The sequence below is a fragment of the Hakea prostrata genome, chromosome 6, assembly GCF_041222555.1.
Source record: "Hakea prostrata isolate BN-2017 chromosome 6, UWA_Hpros_2, whole genome shotgun sequence".
In the NCBI taxonomy this organism is placed as follows: domain Eukaryota; kingdom Viridiplantae; phylum Streptophyta; class Magnoliopsida; order Proteales; family Proteaceae; genus Hakea; species Hakea prostrata.
In genome coordinates this window covers 35,235,783-35,258,844 of record NC_142605.1, presented here as the reverse complement: position 1 = coordinate 35,258,844, position 23,062 = coordinate 35,235,783, and the positions used below count along the sequence as shown (strand labels likewise).

Genomic DNA, 23,062 nt, shown 5'->3' with positions numbered 1-23,062 from the left:
GCATGAGATAAAGAGATAATATTAAGATCCTACAGCTTGGATTGCCTGGAATTGGCATGGCCGATTCAATCCAAACCCAATTCCTCAAACCTGGTTCGACTTCAACGTTAGTGGTCTACATGTGACTTCCCCTCAAGGGGTTTTGGTTTTATTCTAAACTTTTTTTTTATTATAAATTTATAATAAAGAGGGGATGCAGTAGTGGCGCTTTGCAACACCTGCTTCACAATGTTCGGACTTTCACTTAAATCACTATTTATTTTCAAAAAATATTCTTAAATAAACAGTGTCTCAAAGATTTTCAGTGATAAATTGGACAAATATATATAATGAAATGCTTTTTAAACATAAAGTGATGTGTAAGTGCTTTAAGGCTACTATTTTGGGGTGCCAGTGCAATTTGCTTTAAAAATTATACTTCAACAATTATCTAGACTTTGAATTAGATGGAAAAAAATTACAACCAAAGTGAAAAAATAAAAAATAAATATTAATTTATAGATTTGTCATTTCGTGTTCCTTTTGCGGGAGGGAAGTAAATGAATAATCAAAAATTCAAATTCGATTTGTTTTCGTATCCATTTAAGAGCATCTGAATTCGATTTTTTTGAAGAATTCAACTCAGATGATACAATTAATAATTGGATTCGAATTCAGATCTGCCAATTTTAAATTGGATCTTATCAAATTCGATGAAATATTCAACGAATATTATCTGTATTTTAATATCTATATCCAATTTAATTTTAGGGAATACATTATTATCCCATCTTTAATAGTAACTAATTACATTAAACTACCAATAGTTATTCTAATCGGATGTCGGTTATTCAAACTACATTTGGAAATTTTTATCCATCCAATTACTTTAAATTTGGATCGGATATTATCCAAAAATAGCGGGGCGTAAATGGATAACCGAAATCCGCTTCGAATTCGCATCCAGCATCCGTTTAGGGGTATTCGAATCCGTCCGATTACTAATAGGATGCAGATATGGTATACCTCCTTCTTACCAATTATTATTTGTCCAATAAAATTATACAATTAAGTTACTTATTTAAATTTATTTTTCTTATTTTTATAAATTTTTTACCCATGATATGTGATTATTTTTCTAGATTTTCTACTATAATAGCTACCAAAGTTGCTAAATTCTTAAATTTCAAACTTAGCCCTCACAAATAAAATGGTAAAGATGTAAATAGGTAGTCGAAAACTTGTATTCAATCTGTATTCATGCCCATTTAAAAGAATCTACTTAAGAAAATAATTATCCGATTATCATCCGAATCCGGTTGAATCCGTTCGAAAATCAATAGGATATTATCCGAATCCATCAGAAAATAATATGATGCAAATATGGTATTACTACTATTTGATCCGAATTTGGTCCGTTTACACCCCTAACCAAAAATCTTAATTAAACAAATTTGAATTCAGTTATAAATTTACACATCGGACGGATATGGTTTTGAATTCGGATAGGTCACCTCATGCCAAAAAAAAAAAAAAGAAGAAGAAAAAAGGTGTAATTTATTGGTACTCTTTGGTGGTAAGGTCAATTTTGCTAATAATTGAAATAGGGCCCTTTTCTTAAAAGTGAAATAGGGCCATTAAGTGTGTAAAGAAAGAAGTCAGAGCAACCCTTCCGTGGACGTTGCTTGGGTCCACCGTCAAGCCACCCATTGGATAGAAATTTCGATCAAGATTTCGGATTTGACAGAGCTTAACGGTAATGCGCGTGATCCAAGCAAAATTACCCTTCCATCGTCTACCAACTTTCCCTTTCTCACAAACTCACAGCCACCTCCCATAGGCGTGTGGCTTTCCCCTCCAAAATCACTATTACCTGTCTTAATTGGAAAAGGAGGTATTACAAGAATGAGATGGCAGTCCTTGCATTATGGAACACGTTGGGTTTTTAATTCAATTTTTCTTTTTGGCTAGGAGTTTGGTTTAATTCAAATTAATGAGATCCAACTGCTCTGTAGGACCGCATATTAACCTCTCTCTCTCTCTGTGGGGTCTTTGATTAGGTGAGGGGACCTCAAAGTGTTTTGCTTAACGAGCATTTCAATGGTCACAACTGTGAAATGTATCTCTATAAGAAGAAAAAAACTGTGAAATGGACCTCTTATTATTTTTGCCCTTTTGAAGCTGAGTCTCGACTTAAATGCATGGTCTCGTACGCTTCATCTCCAACCAAAAATCCATTAAATGATCCCAACCGCGCTTTAATTTTTCTTCTTTACCATTATATGAGTGGACCTGTGGTAAGAACTCTGGCCCATGAGAATGAACAAAGAGGTAGTACCAGAATTTATGAGTGGGCTCTGAATTAGGTGTTTTCTTAGGTTGGAATTTTTCTCTGCTCCTTATCACTTTATCACCATGGAGGAATGGTTGTCCAACCACAAAAAAACATCTAAAGCTCTGTAGGTCCTGCCACACCACAAATGAGTGCAAGAGAATAGATTCTCTATGAATAGCCAAATCAAGGGAGGCAAAAACTACTCTCCGTGGTCACATATGAACACGGCAGACGGTCAATGAATGCATTCTGGATGATTTTTCACCTTGTATTGATCACTGTAGTTAAGGTTGCGTGACTCCCATTGGATCCAACTTTCATGCCATCTGATTCTGAGCAGCCAGAAAGCAGCATTCCATATAAATAAATGAGTAGGTGTACCATGATTTCACAGAAATAACTGAGAAACAGCTAACTGAAGGAGGGCGTCCATAGAACCTCTTGAGAAATTATTATGATCCAAATCTGACAATTGGCTGCCAGATTAACTATACAATATGACTAATGAGGAAAAAAGCCCTTTTGGGAAAGAATTGAGGCAAATTCAGATGACTGGGAGAACAAGAGAAGTATATCAGTACAGGGAGTTGTAGGTGAAGCATGTAGCAGCTATGGAGGAAATGCAAATGACGAGTGAAGGAACTAGGGTAACATTCAATAGCCTACTCTGTCCCAAGTACCCAGCCAGTGTTATAGTGCCATCTGCAATTACCCGAGCCAAAGTCCCAGCTTCCGTTGAAAGTAGTCCACCGTTGTAGGTTCCACGAGCAAGCCTGGATGACATGACCCGGGATAGGAGTGATAAGTTCACACCTGCATGGATCGAGCAAATGTTAGTTCCGACTCAAGTAGTTGAGGGTGGATCATGCAGGAAAACTGATTCAGCAAACAATTATAACTAGTAACCCAGACTGCAATTCTTTGATACTCAATTCTTATTTCACTGTAAATTTCACATTGTTGAAAAGTGAAATGTTTGTTTTTTAAAAGAAACAAACACGGGGGAAAAATTGTACGTACAGATTTTTACAGTTGCGAAGTATAAAATAATTCATAAAAATTTCAAGCTAAAACAAATGAAGCCTTAATATAAGTGATTGACAAAAGGAAAGCAACCACAAATGGGGAAGTTGATGGATGGTAGTTAATACTGTCACTGTCTGGCAATAGCATAGCATCAAGAATGTTACTTGCCACATTTAGAGGAACTAATTCTCAAATTCCAGCGGAGAACTGATTCTCCATTATATCATGTATCTACATTAATTTTCATTCTGTGACTGGTATTCTTATTCTTTTCTAGTTGTAAGTATCTTGCACCAGATAGTAAGACTAAGAATAATCTTTCAGCAATAAAAATGATGGCCAATAGCATCTTTTTCAAATAACTATAAACACCAGGGGCTAAGCCAGGTAGAATAGATGATGAACTAAAACTTTATCAAGAAAAATGACGGATTTAGGATTTACCTTCAAGAACCTCTGCAGACACGAATGTGATAAGTGCAGAACATACATACTGTGGTACAGAATATGGACCTACTACATGGAAACTCAGGAGTATGCCTATTGCTACTATAATTTCTGATGCCAGTAAAATTTGCCTGCAGAGAGGTATACAAGAAAACACTTTAGTTAGTGATCCAAAGAAAAGGGGGGGGGGGGGGGGAAGACCTAGAAGAATATGTGTTATGAGTCAGATATCATGCATAGGATCAGAATTCAATAATTACTCTCTAAGCAACAAATCAAATTCCTAAAATTGCCATCCAAAGGATTTCTAAAATAAATTGTTTATCAGGAATAGGGGTAGAGTTCCATAATAGATCCAGCTCAAAGCACTGCATCCTCATTATTTCAATTGCATGCCATGCTGATCCCAAAAATAATGACAAAATACCGACACTGAAGTATAGTTTTTACTTTAGCTACAAACATTCTCTGTGCATGTAAATCAGGAACAACTAGTGAGTGCAAGCATATCAAAATTTGAAAATTTTCAACTGAAATGTACTAAAAGCATTTCCATGCTGGTTGTTAACACAGACTAATGGCAAAACAAGTCTTGAGGCATACCAATTTGTGAAAGGCATAAAACTTAATGAATCATAAGATGAAGGTTAGGGGGAAGGTTATTCAACAAGAAAGCACCAATTTGGCTGATGCAAGCTATTTACTTGTGAGACTTGGAAACATTTAGAGAGGGCAGGAAGGGTATCCATGTAGTCCATATTGACCAAGAAAGAGCCTACAACCAGATATTTAGGGAGCTAGTCTAGTATATACTAGAGAAAAGAATAGTGCCACGTAAATATGTTGACATAAACAAAGATATGTACAATGATGTGGTGACTGCATCAAGGTTCAGCCTTTAAGCCTTCTGTTTGTGCTGATCATGAATCACTTAAACCAAACAAACACATACAAGGTTCCTTGGTGTATGCTTTCCGCTGACAATATTGTATTGGTAGATGAGACTGAAGCAAGAACTAATACAGAGTTAGAGATATGGAGATCAACCTTTGAGTCAAAAGGTCTCAAGTCAAGTAGGACAAAGGAGTATATGGTGTGCAACTTTAGTTATATGATGACAGTAATGGAGGAGGTTAATAATTAAAAGAAACAAATTCTTCAAACTGACTACTTCAAAGTTCAGAAATCTGGATTCTGGACCACGAATAAAGAAGGTGACATAGATCTGTTGCCTAGGGAATCAAAACAGAATGCTTGAAGCAGAGAAGTGTGACCAAAGTGTTGTGACCAATGCATACCTTCAAAATTCAGAATGAAGATTTCATAGGACAGCCCTTCAAACAGCTATGATGTGTGGAGTAGAATGTTGGTAGCTAAAAAATGGCATATATAAAAACAAGATAGAGGAGATTGATTTACTTTAAAAAAAACGGGGGGAAGGATAAAGTTAGAAATGACTAGATTAAAGATGAAGGAGTTCCCCAATTCAAGATAAACTCCTTGAAATCCCGCTCTATTGATGGGATTTGGAAGGCCATCTATTTCGATGTTTCTTCCAAATTGTTAGCTATTCCCCACCCCCCGGTTGATGATACCCCAAGAACAAGTGCATTGTTGTATCCTGGGGTCTTAGTTCTTCATTCCGGTCTTCTTCTTGAAGGCCTTGTTTCTTAATATATTTATTTATTCATCAAAAAAAAGAACTCCTTGAAATTTGTTTGACATTGCATGATCATGTTTTATGGAAGCCCTAGATGCACTTCTGACAATGGACATTTAAATGCCCCTCAAAAGTAAGTTAATAAATCCGAAACATATAAAAAGCAGTGAATCCTACTCCAAAACAAGGGATTATTGCACTAGTACAAAATTTCAAATTGGTTCTAAATGAACGAACTAAAAGAGCCAAGGATGGGCCTAAAATGACCCTAGAAGAAGTTAAAGAAAGATATGTATGATTTAGGCCTTGTGATGTAAGCATGAAATTTCCCCCTGGCCAAAACCCTAGTTTGGGCCCCAAGGCCCAACCAAGATAGCACAATTAGGGGTTGGCTGAACCCCTGTAAGGGCAATTTGGTTGATTATTTTATTCCCCATAATTTTGTTTTATTTTTGTAAGTCCAAATCTGTTTCTAGTCCCTTCTTTGAGTTAGCTAAGTGAATTCTAGTGCCACTGTGAATCTATTTTGAATTAAGATTACTTGTGGATAATTAGGTCTTTTATTGCAAGTTAAATTCTTTAATTTACGTGGCTATCATTTAACTAAGCAAGGGGATCCTAGTCTATAAAGGAAAACCCTAGTTGAGTCTATTTCTAGTTCCTAGTTAGAGTCTAATTATTTATTTCTTTCTTTACATAAGGCTACAAATAAGCCATTCCCCTCATTGTGAACATAGACTGAATTGAATAAAGAATTAACTCTTGTGGGAAAACAAGTTGCCGCTGGGCCACGGCAGGATTCAAGGTTTCTTTCTTCAATTTCAGCAGACGTCTTCAAGTTCCAGCAACAGTTATTCATCTATGGCAGCCCTATCCCCTTCCTCAGCCTCCTCTCTCCATCACAGCCTTTCCCCTCCCCTTCTCTTGTGCAGGCCCTAGGAACCCGTCCACTCCCATCTCAACTCCCTAAGACCCCTCCCCCACCCATTGCAGCACCTTAGGAACCCTTCCCCATCCCCAGTGACGCCACTAATCCCCTCTCCCACCACCCTCAACCCTTGCGGCACCCCCTTCTTTCTCTCTTGCCCCCTCTCTTTCTCCTTTGACTTGCAGCAAGTCTGAAAACAGAACAAAATAATGAAAAGAACAGAAAGAAGAGAAAGATTCAAGAAAGATTGCCCAAGATCCATTCAAGAAATCCAAGAAACCTCCCAACCAAGGTTTAAAGTATCGGCATCAAGTATCGTATCCGTCAGGTGATTTTAAGAGACGTATCGTCATCTTGTATCAAGTATTGAATCGCTCTAGCTAATGTATTTTAGTGTAATTCAATGAAAAGACGTATCGAGATGTATCGTATCGGTTGGGTCAAATATGGATACGTATCGACAAGTATCGTATAGTATCGTGGGATACTTTAAACCTTGCTCCCAACTTTTGATCCAACCCTTTTCCATCATCCCTAAAACCTTCCCTAGCCACTCCCAACTATTTTTATTAAACCCTTTTCATCCCAAGGTCGATCCTCACTATTCTCTTTCAACCCTAGGGTAATTTTTGGGCTCCCAAAATCATCCCATGGGAGATTGTTAAAACCCTAATATCCACAAACACTTCCATAGCCCTTCCCATAGGATTCTTTGTTACCTTAAATCAACCCGTTAGATTTTTGTTAAAACTTTGACATCCCAAAACATACCCATAGAAATTATACATTGCTTTCTGATTTAATAGTTATTTGCTAGTTCAACAAAGAATATTCTAGGCTAACCCTAAATTCCCTGGAATTATTTTAAAGAATCCTTAACCCTAGAGTTGGATTACATCACGTTGTCCCTAGTCTGACTTCAAATAGAGCTGACTGGAGAGGCTAAGATTCATGTAGCCAACCCACTTGATGGCTTTGTCAAGTTGTTGATGTTGTAGTGTTCTCCTTTTTCCCCCTTCCCAGCTATCTATGAAAGCCAATACCATTTTAGTTGGGATAAGGCTCAGTTGTCATATTTTTGCAATATAAATGGAGGTAGAAACCTTTCCCCTTGCATCAGCAGCAAATTGAATACCATTGTGCTTGTCAATATACAAAAAACATGGAACCAAATAAATAAATCAAGAGTTTTACCCCCAAAAAATAATTAATTAAGTGAAGAGGAAAATAGCACTTGAAAAATGCTCAAATGGTAAACTACAATAAAGCTGACTGAAGTTGCTGGGTGAATAGCCTCAACTTCCTTTAGCTATGAAGGTTTAGAAATGCCTTTTTTTGTAACTGGTTACCCGATATTTCTTAGACCCCCCCCCCCTTTCCTTCTTTTTGATGGTGAGGGGAAAAAAGGACAAAGTTGAAGCCTGCTGCTCACGGGTCTGCCCCACCCTCTTCTGCGATATATTATCGGAGTGGCAACTGATCCACAATCATCCCATGCTTTTCCCAAACCTCTTCCAGGCTTCCGCCAAAACCTCTTGAGCCTCCTCAAGGAACAGGCACATTGTAGTTACCTGGGGATTAGACTCCTCTCTTTTGTCTCAGCCGCAGCCCTACTAGCTGGTCCCTCCCCTCTTTTCTCCCTTTCTGGGTTTCTTATTATATTCAACCCAAAAAAGAAAAAGAAAAAAAAGACCTCTATGCTGAAAAAGAGTTGACACCAAATTGCAAGCCTCATTTCAAGATGGCTATGTTTTGAGAAACACAATCGACAGGAGGAACCAAAATATTGGTTCCTTAACAAAAAGGAGTTTGTTTTTATGTGTTACTCAATTTCTCCATTTTGAGGCAGTAACAGGTGTAATCAGTGGTTAGAGTTACAGGGCAAATAGAAATTGATGGTACAATCAAATGACGGAGTAAACCACACATTTCTAATCCACGAATGTAAGAAACCTTTGCCCAGTTTCTATCTTGCTGCACAGATTCATGAAGGTTAATTTCTTCAAACCCTAGTCAGACTTCAATTTTTCTCCTACAATTTTATTTTGCATTTTCTCTTTTGACATGCAGTCACATGCAAGATTTGATCAATTTTTGCAAATTAGAACTCCCAAATCCATCATCCATACATTTAAGTTTTGATCAAGGGCTTCCAAGCCAATGATCCAATAAATCTGAGTTCCATTTCATTTATGGTTAAGTCCAATTACCATGAACTATTTATCAAGCTAGCCAAACTACCTTAAAATGTCCAACTATCTTAATTGAACCTTATCTTAAGTATTTGGTTAGAGCGTCATTAATAATTAGCAACCAACAATAAAGCAGAAACCTCAATGAACTTATAAAAGGCAACATCATTTAAAAAGCATACCTGTCTTCAAACATGTTGCTAATGTAGCTTCCAACAACAATGTTTACTGGAAGTACAGTAAGCCCAAGACAGGCAAGAAATATTGCAACTGTGCTGGTTGTCCAACTAAAGTAATAAGTTGTAACCACACTGGACTCAGCAAGTAATATCTCCATAGCGTATTTGAGCATAAAGTATATCAACAACTGCACCTGCACAGTTCAAAACGGGGGGGGGGGGGAAAGAGGGAGAAAAAAAGGAATCAATGACAGACCTGAAATTAGATACAAAAGGAATTTGATTAAGATGAATGACAACATTCAGGTTAATAGTGCCTTAGTTTCAATAAGAAATGGCAATATACAGGGTTCGTTTGGTTTGCTCCTAAGCTAATGACGTTAAGTAAAGCAAATACATATATGATGTTGCAGAACCAAAAAAAAATTTACAACAGCATATCTAAGTTTTTCTTTTTTAAGGGGTGGGGTGTTCAATACGGGTATCCAGTCATGGGCATTCAATATGGTCACCATTACACATCCACATTGACAAAAAAAACAATGGTATGATCATAAAAACCAGAATGATGGAGATGTAATTTCTCTTATTTTTAATATCACAGGTAATCTATCCAGAAGAGACAAGGGATGCAAAGCACACTAACTATAAAAAGATTTTTTGAAGTCTATCATTATCAAGAATATGCTTTTGTGAAACCTGGAAACTTGTCCAGGTGCAAAACAAACTTGGAATGTATTTCAAACCTTTACTGATGGTGTAAGCAAACGATATGCTGATGCAATTGAAGTAGCTGGTCTATGTGATTCCTCAGAAGCTTCTTCACTGCCATCACATTCCATTTCACCTTCTTCATCTTGTTGCTTCTCTTCTGAACTCAAAAGCAAAGGCTGTGCAAGACCTTTTTCCATTGTGTCATTTTCTGCTGGTCCTGACACAAAAGAATTGATTTTCTCTGTGTCAATGCTTCTATCAGAATTAAATGTCATCCTAATACCTAATTATCATTGATGGAAAATTAAAGTTTTTTGAATAATATTTCAGAATGAGAGGAGGGTTGAGTAGTATTAAAAAAATATGAATTGATTCATACTAATCTTCATAGAAGGAAAGAATAAGTATCAGCTTTAAGAATACATACGAGCACTAGCTTCCTGTTGTACATTTTTTGCCTCAGTCTCACGAATAGGATCTTTGAATGAAATCGACAACCATATTAAATAGATGAACCATGCTAGTGCCATAACCCAACCAGGTAAGGTGTTCTGATTAAATGTCAAATTGAAAATTTTAAAATTAGTTTGAAGTAGTCCAGCAAGAGCCGGGCCACATGCCATCCCAAGAGCACTAGCACTGACGAAACCTGCTGAAGCCTGCATTCGTATTTTAAGAGGCACCCAATCACTGATATAACGCCGGTTAACAGCTCTTGCAGAACCGAACCTGAAATATTGCACCCAAAAATCATTTTTGAAGGAACCCAGTCTTACCCAAAAAAAAAAACAACATACAAAAAACCAAAAAAAAAAAAAAAAAAAAAAAACACTGAAAGAGTTCTTTTTTTTCAACAATACTTCCTCATGATAACAGAATTACAAAGTGGAAGTGTGAAACGGAATTGAAAGGAAGTACGCAACTTCACAGTATAAAGGGCATGAAATAAATAATAATTAGAACAAAAGAAAAAATAAAACTTATTAAAATTAGTTATCAGATTACATTTCACTATTTATTTTAAAGGAAAAGTTACAAATACGGTCAAAGAAATAACAGACCAAACAAAACCATATAAAAGCTGTCATTTTCTGTATTTAGGTGCAACGTTTGTTCATAATTCTAGGCCAGAAAATAAAAAGGAAATCAGATGTAACTCTAGGTATTCACCAGCCCTAATGACTAACAATTATAAATCCAAAAAAGTGCACATAGAAGGAGTTGAAATTTAATTTCATAGATTGTGGGAGAACTGTTTCACATAAATGTCTATACAGATGTTCAGATCAAATCAAGTACATCTCAAGCTTTGGAGTTCTAGTATCTTACTTGAGTTGAGTTCCTCATTTAAGAGCAATCCTATTGGCTTTAGATGTATCTTGTTTGAATTAGAACTCTTGTGATGTCTATATAAGTCCAAGTTTAAATCTAGCAAATATTTTCAAGTATCTGTTGATCCTACGTAAGACCATCTCTATGGCATTGGGGTAGCTATACTTACTCCCCAAGTAAAATCATCATCTGCTTGTATAAGTCATGAATTGACTATTTGCTACACTGTTGACTTTGTAAATAAGTCCTTGAGCATAAGCATCTAAGTGGAGATATCAATCCTCCTGGGGTAAAAAAAGTGAGATATCAAACTATTGAAGAGGCTTTTGTCATGGAGTGGTGAAGCATAACTTGAAGATCAAGTGAAGCCTTGCATGTGTTTCAAGCAAGTAAAGCCAAGTCTAGAAGACATTCCAAGTTTGCTTCAATATGTCCTTGAGATTAGTTGTCATCTGTGAGTTACACAGATGATCCTAGGTTGTAAAGAATACAATTTCTCACAATCACCTAAAGACAAACAGGCAAAGCCAAGGTAAGTGGCAAATAGTGCAGACTGACTAAGTCAAACAAAGGTCATGGTTCATATGAACCATTATCCTTAGCTCTTTAGTATCCTTTAGGGCAATCGGATTGATACTTCAATTTCAAAGTGATATTTGTTGATACTGAGTATAAGGCCCAAATAGCCTGGCGGTTAATTAAGTGGCCAACTAATGGGAATGCAAGCAGTCAACTGATGAGCATGCAATGGCTGACTGGTACACTACCAATAATACCATTATATAGATGGTCAACATAGCAGTCCTTGTCTGGTACCGGTGAGAATACAAAAGGTCTTTAGTTTTAATTTAGATGATTGCAGTCGATTAGTGATTTGGAAATAGAGTGGCTAGAGGGTTAAACTGGAAGAAATTTTACTCTTGGAAATGCTCCTCCAACATAGGAGAAAGCTTTTCCTTTCCTATAAAAAATTAGAATAAAAAATATAATAAAAAGAAGAAGAAGAAAAAAGAAAGAAAAAAAACTTTCTGGCAAAGTGTTGGGAAACACTGCTAAGCTAAACTGCTAAGTTTTTCATAATGGACACAATACCCATCTAAGCACCTTGTTTTTTTTCTTAATTTGTCGTAAACTCCTACCTTCTACAGTTCTAGATTAAGATTATCTGGGATCCATTCAGAAAGGACTCATCATCTTGTCCAGTCTTTTTGAATATCTTTTGCATTATTCATCTTGAATAATCTGTGGTAGTTTCTTTCAACTCTACATAAAGAACAAAGCTTGTCAAAGTAAAGTTCCCAACTCCAGTGTCTTAGAGTTCATCTCCTTCAGTCCTTCCAATGCATGCTCCTGAGAAAGTAGAACTTCTATTCCCCTATTTCCTTTCTTCTCTCAATAAAATATGCATTTTCATCCAATGAGAAACCATAGGGCATGCTAATAAACCTATTTCTTCTTGAGAAAATATAACTTTCCAACAGCTGAAAGGGGGAGGTAAGACAATATGGCATTCAGGTATTTACTACACTCACATGAGACAAATTTCAAAATTTTTAAAATGACTTATAAATGCCACAGTAAACAACTTTGTGGTTCTGCAACTACGCAAACATTTGCTTGCTATACTCATCCAAAGAAAAATATTGCTATATGCCAAGTGTAAGTTAGTCACGAAATTTGGATAACCATAACCTAAATCAGAAGTTCCATCCATGAAGTCACTGGAAAAATAGAAGAATCACTTACCCACAAAATAGACGACCAATAAGAAGAACTGCAATGGAATCAAGATCCAAAGCCAGTGCATACAAAATATTTCCCATAAAAAGAACAATACTGCTAAATATAAGTGGCCTGAAGTACGACTTGTTTGACCATGCACTGAAATACACTGAAGAAACCACCTGTGCAACAGCCATGGACCCAATCACAACACCACAAACTGTTGCTGCCGCTCCTAGACTTAATGAGTAGTCATCCGCCGTTGGAACAACAATATATGTATTGACCATATAGAGGAAGGTGTTTGCTAAGTTCAAAAGAAGTGACATGAAATGATAATATTCATTATCAACATGATCCTCCAATGGAGTTGGTAACTCTTCTTGCATAATAAGTGCATGTTGTCCCAGAAAATGAAGGAAGTTCGTGGAATGAGTCAACCTGTCTACAGCAGCTTTAATTGAATCAACAACAGGATCCTGCAGAAAATACAATTAAATGGAATTAAACTCCGAGTCTCCAACTCATTATGATCTATATTCTAAACACCATCCTGTGAAAAGTAACAATAAAATAATAATGATGATAATAAAGTGCAGAGTGAAACTTTAACTAGTCATATATACATATATACATATATAACCTGGAAAGGAACTGTTGGCTGATCGTAAATTGACAAGTAGCTTCCCTGACGGTCTTCAAGATCAGCGAGGTTGCGTGAAATGGCTCCTGCAACAGCCCCTATCCCCTGCACGTACCATTGTCAATCAAAAGTGCTTTAAGTCAGATTAAGTAACAAATGCTATGACACATGGTTGAAATGAGAATTGACTCTTATTGTCTTAAGGCTAGAAGAAGTTAAGCACTAAAAACTGCATCATCAAACACTAAAGACAATAGAATCTCAAAATAAATTAAAAAGGAAGAAGAAAAAGGTTCACCACGTTAGATGAAAATATTACCACTTGTTTGAACACTTGCTGCAGCTGGGAATAAGGATGATTTGCACGAGTTGTGACATAATAATCAGTGAATCTATACCCAAAGCGTTTATCGAACTTCTTCAGTATCTTACGCAAGCCAATAGCATTCATCTCAACAAAAAACAGAAGCTTTAAAAGGTCCTGCCCTACTGCTCTATATGATTCTCGCAGTAGAGCCATTTGGGATATGTCTGGCTGCTGTAGGAAAGCCTCATGCTGTTTATTAAGTTCAGATATCCTGCTTGCAAGTTGCCCTTGTTGTTCCAAGAGAAACAAAACAATCTTTTCAATCTGTAAGCATAACAAACAGAAACAGGGATGAAGTGAACTTTGAAGTCAACCTCAACAACAAGATGATTCATTGTAATTTCTATCGGAATGCATGAATGGGAAAAGCAAGAAGCCCATATCAATGAAAGCACAACAGTTTACTCGAGTTACAAGAAATAGATAACTAACTCTAACAGGCCAATGCATCCTCAAAACGTGTAGAGCATTTGAACTTTGAATCATCAGGCGTAATTAAATCAGCAAACAGTATGATTTCCACGAAGTGCAATACCCATATCAGAGTAACCATGGTCACCTAACCACAGCCATTCATTTTTTTCAAGATTGTACATTTGGAGGTACTAAACACCTCTTACAATGAAATGATATATAAGCTACCTAAGGTCTTAACCACAAATGACCATTCACCATTATTATGTGATAGAATAGGTGAACAATATGACTTCACATAAGCTACAGCTGGTAAAAGGCTAATAATGGCTCCTCCCCAGTCCCCATTATTACATTCCCAATCGTAACTGTATGTAATAAAATGATGACCCATCAAGTGACTCTTTAGTAAGGCTAATAACATTGTCTGCCCTTGACAGACTATCACTGTGTCAAACCCCCCTCCTAGATGACATGCATAATAGTAAACTTCATTAGGGAATCTTAACATAGCATAAAAAAATATCACCTAAGAACCACACTAAGAGATTATTAAGTATCCCACTTAGTTCTTTTCAGATATTTGGTTAGATAAGCAGTGCCTTTCATGACATTTGCAATAATTTCTGATGATACAGAGATGAAAGTTAATGGAATAGATGTTTAATACATTGGAATAACCAATCGAAAAAAGTAGAAAACCATGAAATGTCTGGTCATTGTGGGACAATGGTATGGTTGCATATTTCAGATTAATTGAACACTTCTATCATTGCATTGATATCCTTTGAGTTCTCTTTCAGTCTGAATAAAAACACGTAGTCTGGCAGTGGCGCAAGCCGTCAACCAAGAAGCACAATATGAGACACAGGCCTACCCTCAATAGAGTTTATCAGATGCCACAAATGATCAAATTGAGAAGCCTACCCAACTGGCGTAGCAAATCAGATAACTATGATTTCTTTCCAATTTTAGACAACTATAAAATACCAGGCAGATTAATGCAATAGAAATACTAATACACAGGAAGGAATGGAGCCATAACATCTACAGTGCATTTAAACATAAATATATTTTCAGTACCACTGTGAAGATGAGTAATTTCTGATCTATAATTTTAGTACCTGATTATCAAGCATCCTTGAAAATTCTTTGAGAACATGACGGCGATCTTGTATGCCAACCTCAATTTGTTGAGCGTACTGCTTTACTTTCTTCTTCATTAATTTGTAGTTGATGTAATATCTGAATAACGTTAACAGAATCAGGCGTCAAAGTTAGATTTCACCATTGATCTGGTATCAAACTTACAAGCAACAGTACAGGATTAAAGGTGGAGGTGATGAGCCTAGAATAACAATTAAAAGCAAAAAGGACACTAAAGCAGATCTGATTTCATGAAGTGGCTAACCTCTAGGCCATTTTCTGTTAAAACTCTGACATTGGTTTGGACAGCAAAATTTAAAACCAAATATCCAATGTTCCATTACCAAACATGCCACATGCTAGTCCACTTAAGCATTGTAACACCACATAGACTCCGCCACAGTAATGATGATAGGGGATAGGAAATGAAGCATCATTCTTAGGGATACAGACATGAATGAGAAAGGAACCATTCACTCCAAAGCCATTTCCTTTAACAAAATTGTTTTACCTCTTTAGGATAGATTATTACTCAAATGAAGCAGTTCAATACTTTGAAGAGCGGAAATGAATATGCAGAAGAAAATACTAATGTCTGCTTGAATTCCAACAAAAAAATTTCTTCCATAACTTTCACTTTGCTGTGCTTCTACACATGTTGCTATTCAATAGTGTTTTTAAACCTAACAGATATTCAGATCTGGTTTACTATTTGAATAATTTCTGAAGTAAAATGGGGGTAAAAATTTCACTGAACAGCTTTAAAATTAAAAAAATAATAATGATATAATTAAAAACGTTACAGATATAACAAATTATACCTTTGCCATTCTTGAATATGAGTTTCTTTCAGCTTCTTCCCAAAGGAAACCATCTTAGAGTAGAATTATAGCAACTGTAGACAACAGAAAAGGGAGGGTGAAAACCCTTGGTTATTATAAGATTGAACAGAAAAAGGTAAAAACGATAAAACAACAATGAATTTCCAAAATGCAAATGAATATTCCAGAATACCAATAAATAATTTATGCCATATATAACATAGTAGCATAAGTTCTAGATATGAAACAATTTTAACCTTAACATTTTCTGCCGTGGCATCCATAGATGTTAATATAGAAGTAGTGAAGCAATTATACGGCTTCATTCCAAAGTGATATTATTAAGAACTTATTACAAAACTGAAAATAAAGATACATCACCAAAATTTCCCCAAGAACATCACTTGGATTTGGAAGTACACAATCCTAATAGGTGCATGCAAATGAAGCATGGTAAGTGAACCCTAAAACAGAAAGAGAAAGGAACTAAATTACCCAATCTTAATTCGTAATGCTCATATGCCAAAAGAATTTTGGGTGGGGACGCCGCATGAAAGAGGAATAAATCATAATTCCATGACTCAATCATACATTCAAAACTATGGAAATGCATCAGAGGATATCATTTCAGATAAATCTCATGGTTTCTTTTATTACTGCTTTATTTGCTGATTCAAATAGCAATCAGACACTTGAACACTATAATGGCTTCCTTCAAACAAATGTTGTTAGTTAGTTAAGACTCAGGAAGAATCCAGATGACAAAGAAGTTACACTGGAGCCAGTTAGTTATATGTACTCCAGTAGAAATCACAGAGGACGGAATTCCAGAGCACAATGCTTCCACTATTGCAGGTTATGGGAGAGGCACATGCACACAGCCTTACCCCCTGACTTTTCAGGAGAATGTTTCCAAGACTTGAACCCACAACCAACAGGCGAGATAGTAGAATTAACTGGTGCACCAAACCCTGTCCACTAATCACAAGCTACCACAGATCCTAGTTCCAGTTCTTTGGCCTAAAATGAGCACTAATTATGCAACTCTGTTACTGATTCAAGTTCCACACTAATTCCAAAATGCAGGAACTGAATCTCAATCTTTTGGGGCTAATGGTCCTGAAAGTCCAATGGCATTCACTCATTGTTAGAAGAAAGGATTGTTAAAAATCATGACGTTGCCAGCTTTCCATAACCAATTTTCACTGCTGACCCTTCAAACCAAGTTATACTGATGTGAGGCACTGGCTGACTAAAATATTAAATATATTCTCCGCTTCTTAGCTCTACCTAGGATTGATAGGGATCTAAACTAAGTATTTCCAAATTCAAATAGATAAACCAAGTCAATCTCCGGCAACAACTTCTTCTTCTTCTTCTTCTTCTTCTTCAGAGTGTAAGCACCCCGCTACTGCTGCTATTTGCATATAAGCACAGACTGTAAAGAGCATGAGCTAAAATAATCAGCAGAAGAAATGAAAAATCTAGAAATATGTAAAATGTCCGTTCAGACAAAAATCAGATCTTAAAGTTGCAGCACGCAACATTCTGGTTTACGAATCTAGAAGTTAGCATCAACAAACAGAAGAGATAAAGATTCAAATTAGAGAAACAACTCTTTACCGAAGCTGAATTCGCCATCTATCCGAGTGAATCCAAAACTTTGAAAACAACTTAGATGAACATCGACAAACACATTCTGGTTTACGAATCTAGAAGTATCAACAAACAGAAGAGGTAAAGATTCAAATTAGAGACACACCTCTTTACCGAAGCTGAATTCGCCTTCTATCCGAGTGAATCCAAAACTTTGAAAACAACTTAGAAGAACATCAACAAACACATTCTGGTTTACGAATCTAGAAGTAAGCATCAACAAACAGAAGAGGTAAAGATTCAAATTACAGAAACAACTCTTTACCGAAGCTGAGTTCGCCTTCTATCCGAGTGAATCCAAAACTTTGAAAACAACTTAGATGAACATCAACAAACAAATAAACCGGAGAGACAAAGCTCCTACTGAAACGGAAGAAACAAAGCGGATAGCTGACAATAATAACGGATCCTCCTGGTTTCACCGGACCATATGAATAACTTTCTCCGTGTCCGTCTGAGTTTTGAAGCTTTTCAATCACAGCAAGCGAGCAAGCGAGCCAGCGAGCAATGGAGAAAAAAGAGAGAGATAGAGAGTAGCACAGGCGGAATAGCTTTGAATGAAGATCGACAGAACGAAAGGTTTTTGAATCTTGATGTTTGAATCAGTTATCTTCAATATGAAAACCCCAATAAAATTCCGAATTCTCTTCGTCACAACGAAAAATCGGGATCTTCGGCAAAAGAAGTAAAGCGGGAACAACGGGATTATATAGGAGAATCAAGCCGACCCGCGGGCGATTGTCTCTGGTCTATGTGGAAATGATTTTTTTGAACCTTTTTTTTTTATCATTATCTTTCCATAATCAAAAAGACAAAAGTTTTCATTGTCTTTCTTTTTCTTTTCTGTTTTTTGCCAAAGCAAAGTAGCTTTAATAATAAAGAACACGTTTTTTAATGAAAAGGTTGCAGATTTAAGTCTACGCTTAGGTGTTTCCCCTTGAAACTGAAAATGTAATTGAGATGCATGCAAGCTGGTCTGGATAAATCTCAGCTAGTCTGCTAAAAGAAAAAAAAATAAGCTTAACATTTGATAGTCTAGAGATTTCAAATTATACAAGAGGGAAGATTTTTGAAAATGAGACATTATTTTATAGCGTCTCTCCATCCCACCTTCTCTCACATCTACTCGAAGTGAGACTAAAACTCTCAATAAATTTTCACTTCTTTTCGATGTGGAACTAAAACTTTCAAACATTTAACATTATTAAGAAGCCTCAATGTAGAGTTTTTAAGTATACATAACTCTTATCGTAACATTCAAATTTATTTAAATATCACTATAAATATATAAATGATAGGTAGAAAAAGTATCCATTCATTATCGTTGAGATATATTTAGTAATTTTACCAGCATTTAAGATAAATTATGATCAACTTTTATTACTTTACATTAAGATTTTTGAATTGAGATTCATTTGGAATTTTAGTCACTCACAATGTCTAACCTATATAATCTCACGTAACAAATGCTAGAACTTTATGACACCGACTTGTTTTTTTGTCGAAAATTGGAAAAAAAAAAAACTGACATTATGGATTATACACAAAAAAGAAGATAATAATTTTAAAATGAAGCTATATTTGATAATATAAATAGGATTTTGCTTGATAGATGATAAGAAAATGTAATGAAATATTTTTATATTTTTTAATGTAATAATTTAAAAGGCAAATGTCAGTCATATAAATGTTTTTTTTTTTTTTTTTGGTAATCACAGTCATATAAATGTTTAAACTATGACGTATATTTTTTTTTTTCAAATTTAATGATTGTGGTTTCTCTTATCTATGTAATCATACTAAGCTTTGAAAATCACATTTGGGATATTGACTAAAATAGCAAACAGAAACTAATTTTTTTTTTTATAAAAAAAAAACCTTAAATTTAAGTATATTCTCTGCAAATTTATTACAAAAGTACCATGAAATCGATAGGACCACAGCTACGATGGAAAGCGAAGAATCTATTGCAGTTGTTTGATAGATAAAAAAATAAAAAAAAAAACCTAATTGTTATGAAGTATAATTATCATTTAAAAGTATTTATGAAAGTACTTCATCACATGATTTTTTATTTTTTTTGGTAGGACACATGATTATATTTTTTCAAGAAAGATCATCTCTCTTGATGATTTTACAATCACAAGTTATGTGGGGTACATAAGTAAAAAATAATAAAAAATTTTAAAAAATTAATTACTTTAAATCTGTGGGTTCCCCTGTAATATATAGTCAATAGCCGTCGGATAGCACTCTGTATTTTTCATCAGAGGAGATGATCTGAACTCAGAAAAATATGGGCAGATGCAAGATTCTATAAAAAATGCAAAGGTCCCTTAAAAGTTGGGAAAAATAAAATATTGAATTTGAATCTATATTGAATTATTTTGGTTGAGATAAATCGTAGTATTTATTACATAAATGAGTGGATATACTTCTAGCATATTGTTGACAGTCTCTTATATAAAGACAGTAAGATCAAAGAGATTTTGGGTCTTTTTTTTTTTTTGTTGCCAACCCCGGTTTCCAAGGCTTCGCCTTGACTAATCCGGTGTTTGACCCGGGTCGCACACCTGGCTGTGGTGTGTGAGTCTCCCAGCGGGGTTTTTTGCATCTACAAGGTTTCAATATCGGAACCTTGCTTAAGCGGACCAAGCTACTTACCACTTGGGACCAACCCCTATTGGTATTTTTGGTCTTTCTACAAGAATATGGTCTGCAACCTTTTACGAGACATAGGTGGTTCTTTTTACCCTCCTATGTCTCAGTCTTCGTGTATACATTCTTCTGCAAAAGTTTCTTTGTGATGGCTGTATTATGTGGACATCATCAATCCATGTATAAAATTTTCATCTTTTGTCGGGAAAAAATCTACAATAGTCATAGCTTCTTGTTTCACACTAAGATTATTTCACAACCTTCCAATCCACCCATCCTACACATCACCCTCAATTATCAAATTGTCCAATCAATGGGGTCGGCTTCCGCCCCCTAGACCGTTGAAACCTCACAAACCAAAATGTAGGTTTTAATAAACTAGACAGTTGAAATCGAAATCAAAACGAAAAAATCACCGATAAAATTAATAGAAGTAAATGGAACAACACAAAAAGATTTGACGTGATTCACACATAAAAGAAAGGAACTTGAAAAGAGGATTACAATAAAATTCTTTCAGATTTCACAATAATGTTATAAAGACAACATAATAGATTTATAAAGTATTGAGTAAAAACAGATTGGTGCAAGGTAAACTCTCTGTTTTCCTTTACAGGTTTCAAAAGCAGAGCATTCCAATTGTCAAAAAAATGTTAAATGAATCGATCTTCAATATTGTGTAGAAAAATTCTAGTCACACATTATGGAAAGATAAAGAATTTCAGTGGAGTTACGGTCTCCAATCAATAGGACCACACTTCAAGGCAAAGATAAGATGTCAAATCATTTTGATCAAATTTGGCAATCGATTTCCAGAAGATTCAAGATCAAAATCTGGTATTTCCACTAGATTAAAATAAAAGAAACTCAGGAAAAGATCCCAATCCCCTCTTACCATGATCATCAATTTATAATTCAATATGAGCAATCAAAATGAGACACCATGCATGGTCCTTGAAAGTACTCTTTTAAGTTTTAAGCACTTTACAGATGAAGCATCTAATGCATCATGTGTTACAAGACTCAACTGGGGCTCTGATGAGGATTGCGATAGGTATTGAAACCCAGGTGAAGATGCTTCACTGTTGTTATTCTCTCTGTCGACCTTTATTGAGAACTGGACAAAAATAAGATGAGCTTTAACTAGTTGACAATAAGCAGAGATCTTGACTTACATATTGAGATCAAGAGCCTTGAGAGGTAAAACTGCAGAGGACTTCAAATCTCTAGAACCAGAGCATACATTCAAATAGGGAAGTTGGGTCCCTCTTCAAAGCAATTATTTCATATATAGGGAAGTTTGGTCCCTCTCCAAGTGTTCATCCCCCAAGTTATCAACTAACAGAAAAAGATTCAAGAGAATACAATCTAATGAGAAAGTGACATATGCTTACCAACAAAACCCAATTAACCAATTTTCAAGTCAGCTTACCTATAATTTTGGTGAGGAAAACTATTTCCCTCTCACATGAGTTTTTCTATAATTCTCTTTCTATCTCTAGTGATGAAACAGTTTTTTTACATGAAATCATACTTTTATCAGCTTTTAATCTTGAGGTTATCCTAATTAGCTAAAGGGAAATGCTAAACTTGAGAGTTGAATCCTTTCTTTTATGACTGTGGATATGTTTCTAATACAGTGGGGACATGCACCTCTTGTGCAGAAACAATAAATCTAAGAAGGTCTTGACCGAGTTCAATTGGTGGGAGAAAAGCATAACTCCATGCTTATAGAGATGAATAATGACTAAAAGTAAGATGTGACTTCCACTGCTTTTCTTCGATAGTGGAACAAAAAGTAAAGAATCAACTAGAAGGAGAAAAGAACACCCTTAATTGTCTAATTATGGGTTTGATTTGGTCAACCTTAAGAGTTAAAAAGAGCAAATTAATCTGAAACACTTCATCCAGGTTTGGTAAAAGGCAACTTTAAGGCACTAGTTGATAGATTTAACTAAACTTTCATATATTGCCTAGTATCTTTCACCTTATGTAACATTAATTGATGTTAAAGCTGGGTATGATCATGTCTCCATCTTTTCCACCATTGTCTGTTCTTTTTGCTTGGAATTGGAATCTCAAATGGCTAAATCTGAAAACATCAAAGTGAGAAGTAAAATTTTGATTGTGATAATATGACAACATTACAAAATTTGATTGCGACAATATGACAACATTATATGACAACATTATATGACAACATTATAAAATTATAGTGTTGTCATATTATCGCAATCAAATAAACCATTCTCCTGATAGTGAACTAGTGTCCAACAAATTGATTAGATATAAAATATACAAATTTGGAGTTGATTGAGATGGGCAAGCCTACTTTTGTTTCAATAGTGAAGTGGAATAGATAATTATGATCTATATGGTAGGTAAGCATACCAGACAAACCTGCCATTGTCTATTCCTATCAGCCAACCCTCACTAATATCATATTTACTTTTCTTTTCTAATGGAAGCCTACCTTCTTATGATCATCACTTACATGAATATTGTGACAAATTATATTAAACAGAGAACTAAAGTGTTCCTAACATGGCTTAAACAAACAAAAAATCCTGGTGCAAAAGGGTTTAGGCTCTCCTTCTCTTCTATTCTAAAGCAAGTTGGCCTTTGAAATATTTCTATTGCGCTTGAGATACTCATTCTCCAATTCCACCCAAAAAAAAAACATTCTCCAATCACCCTGAAAATGGGAATTCAAGATCAAAATTAGTCTAACCATGATTATTTTGTTAATCAAGAGAGGAGAGATGTTGGATGTAATCTGTGGAGGGAGTGTGGCCAAGAGGAAGAAACAATTACACATTGTCTTCTTTAATGTGACTTTGTCC

General features: G+C 35.5%; 1 protein-coding gene across 4 annotated transcripts; it reads right to left on the bottom strand.

Annotated features, from left to right (window-relative positions):
* Positions 1–2,000: 2,000 nt before the first annotated feature.
* Positions 2,001–18,276, bottom strand: LOC149013635 (SPX domain-containing membrane protein At4g22990-like). Of its 4 annotated transcripts, none has more exons than XM_089158211.1 (12): positions 17,827–18,276; positions 17,668–17,725; positions 15,906–15,979; positions 15,063–15,183; positions 13,477–13,788; positions 13,158–13,262; positions 12,539–12,993; positions 9,888–10,189; positions 9,493–9,677; positions 8,750–8,940; positions 3,785–3,918; positions 2,002–3,127 (listed from the first exon to the last, which is right to left on the bottom strand). In XM_089158211.1, exons 3-12 carry the CDS (start codon positions 15,956–15,958, stop codon positions 2,889–2,891), a joined length of 2,097 nt encoding a protein of 698 aa, XP_089014337.1. In that variant the 5' UTR covers positions 15,959–15,979; positions 17,668–17,725; positions 17,827–18,276; the 3' UTR covers positions 2,002–2,888. The 4 variants fall into 4 exon arrangements, 3 of the variants coding, with proteins under 3 accessions (XP_089014338.1, XP_089014337.1, XP_089014336.1); XR_016173919.1 differs by having other exon boundaries at positions 2,004–2,445; positions 2,580–3,127; positions 17,668–18,276; XM_089158212.1 differs by lacking the exons at positions 17,668–17,725; positions 17,827–18,276 and adding an exon at positions 17,523–17,648 and having other exon boundaries at positions 2,001–3,127; positions 15,906–15,981.
* Positions 18,277–23,062: the final 4,786 nt, after the last annotated feature.

Excerpts from the sequence above, each read along its gene's own strand:
- LOC149013635 (XM_089158210.1), bottom strand. The coding sequence starts at position 15,958 with ATGGTTTCCTTTGGGAAGAAGCTGAAAGAAACTCATATTCAAGAATGG. Across the intron at positions 13,789-15,062 it reads CAAGGATGCTTGATAATCAG|ATTGAAAAGATTGTTTTGTT; the intron begins GTACTAAAATTA and ends TTATGCTTACAG. Across the intron at positions 12,994-13,157 it reads AGCCAACAGTTCCTTTCCAG|GATCCTGTTGTTGATTCAAT; the intron begins GTTATATATGTA and ends TATTTTCTGCAG.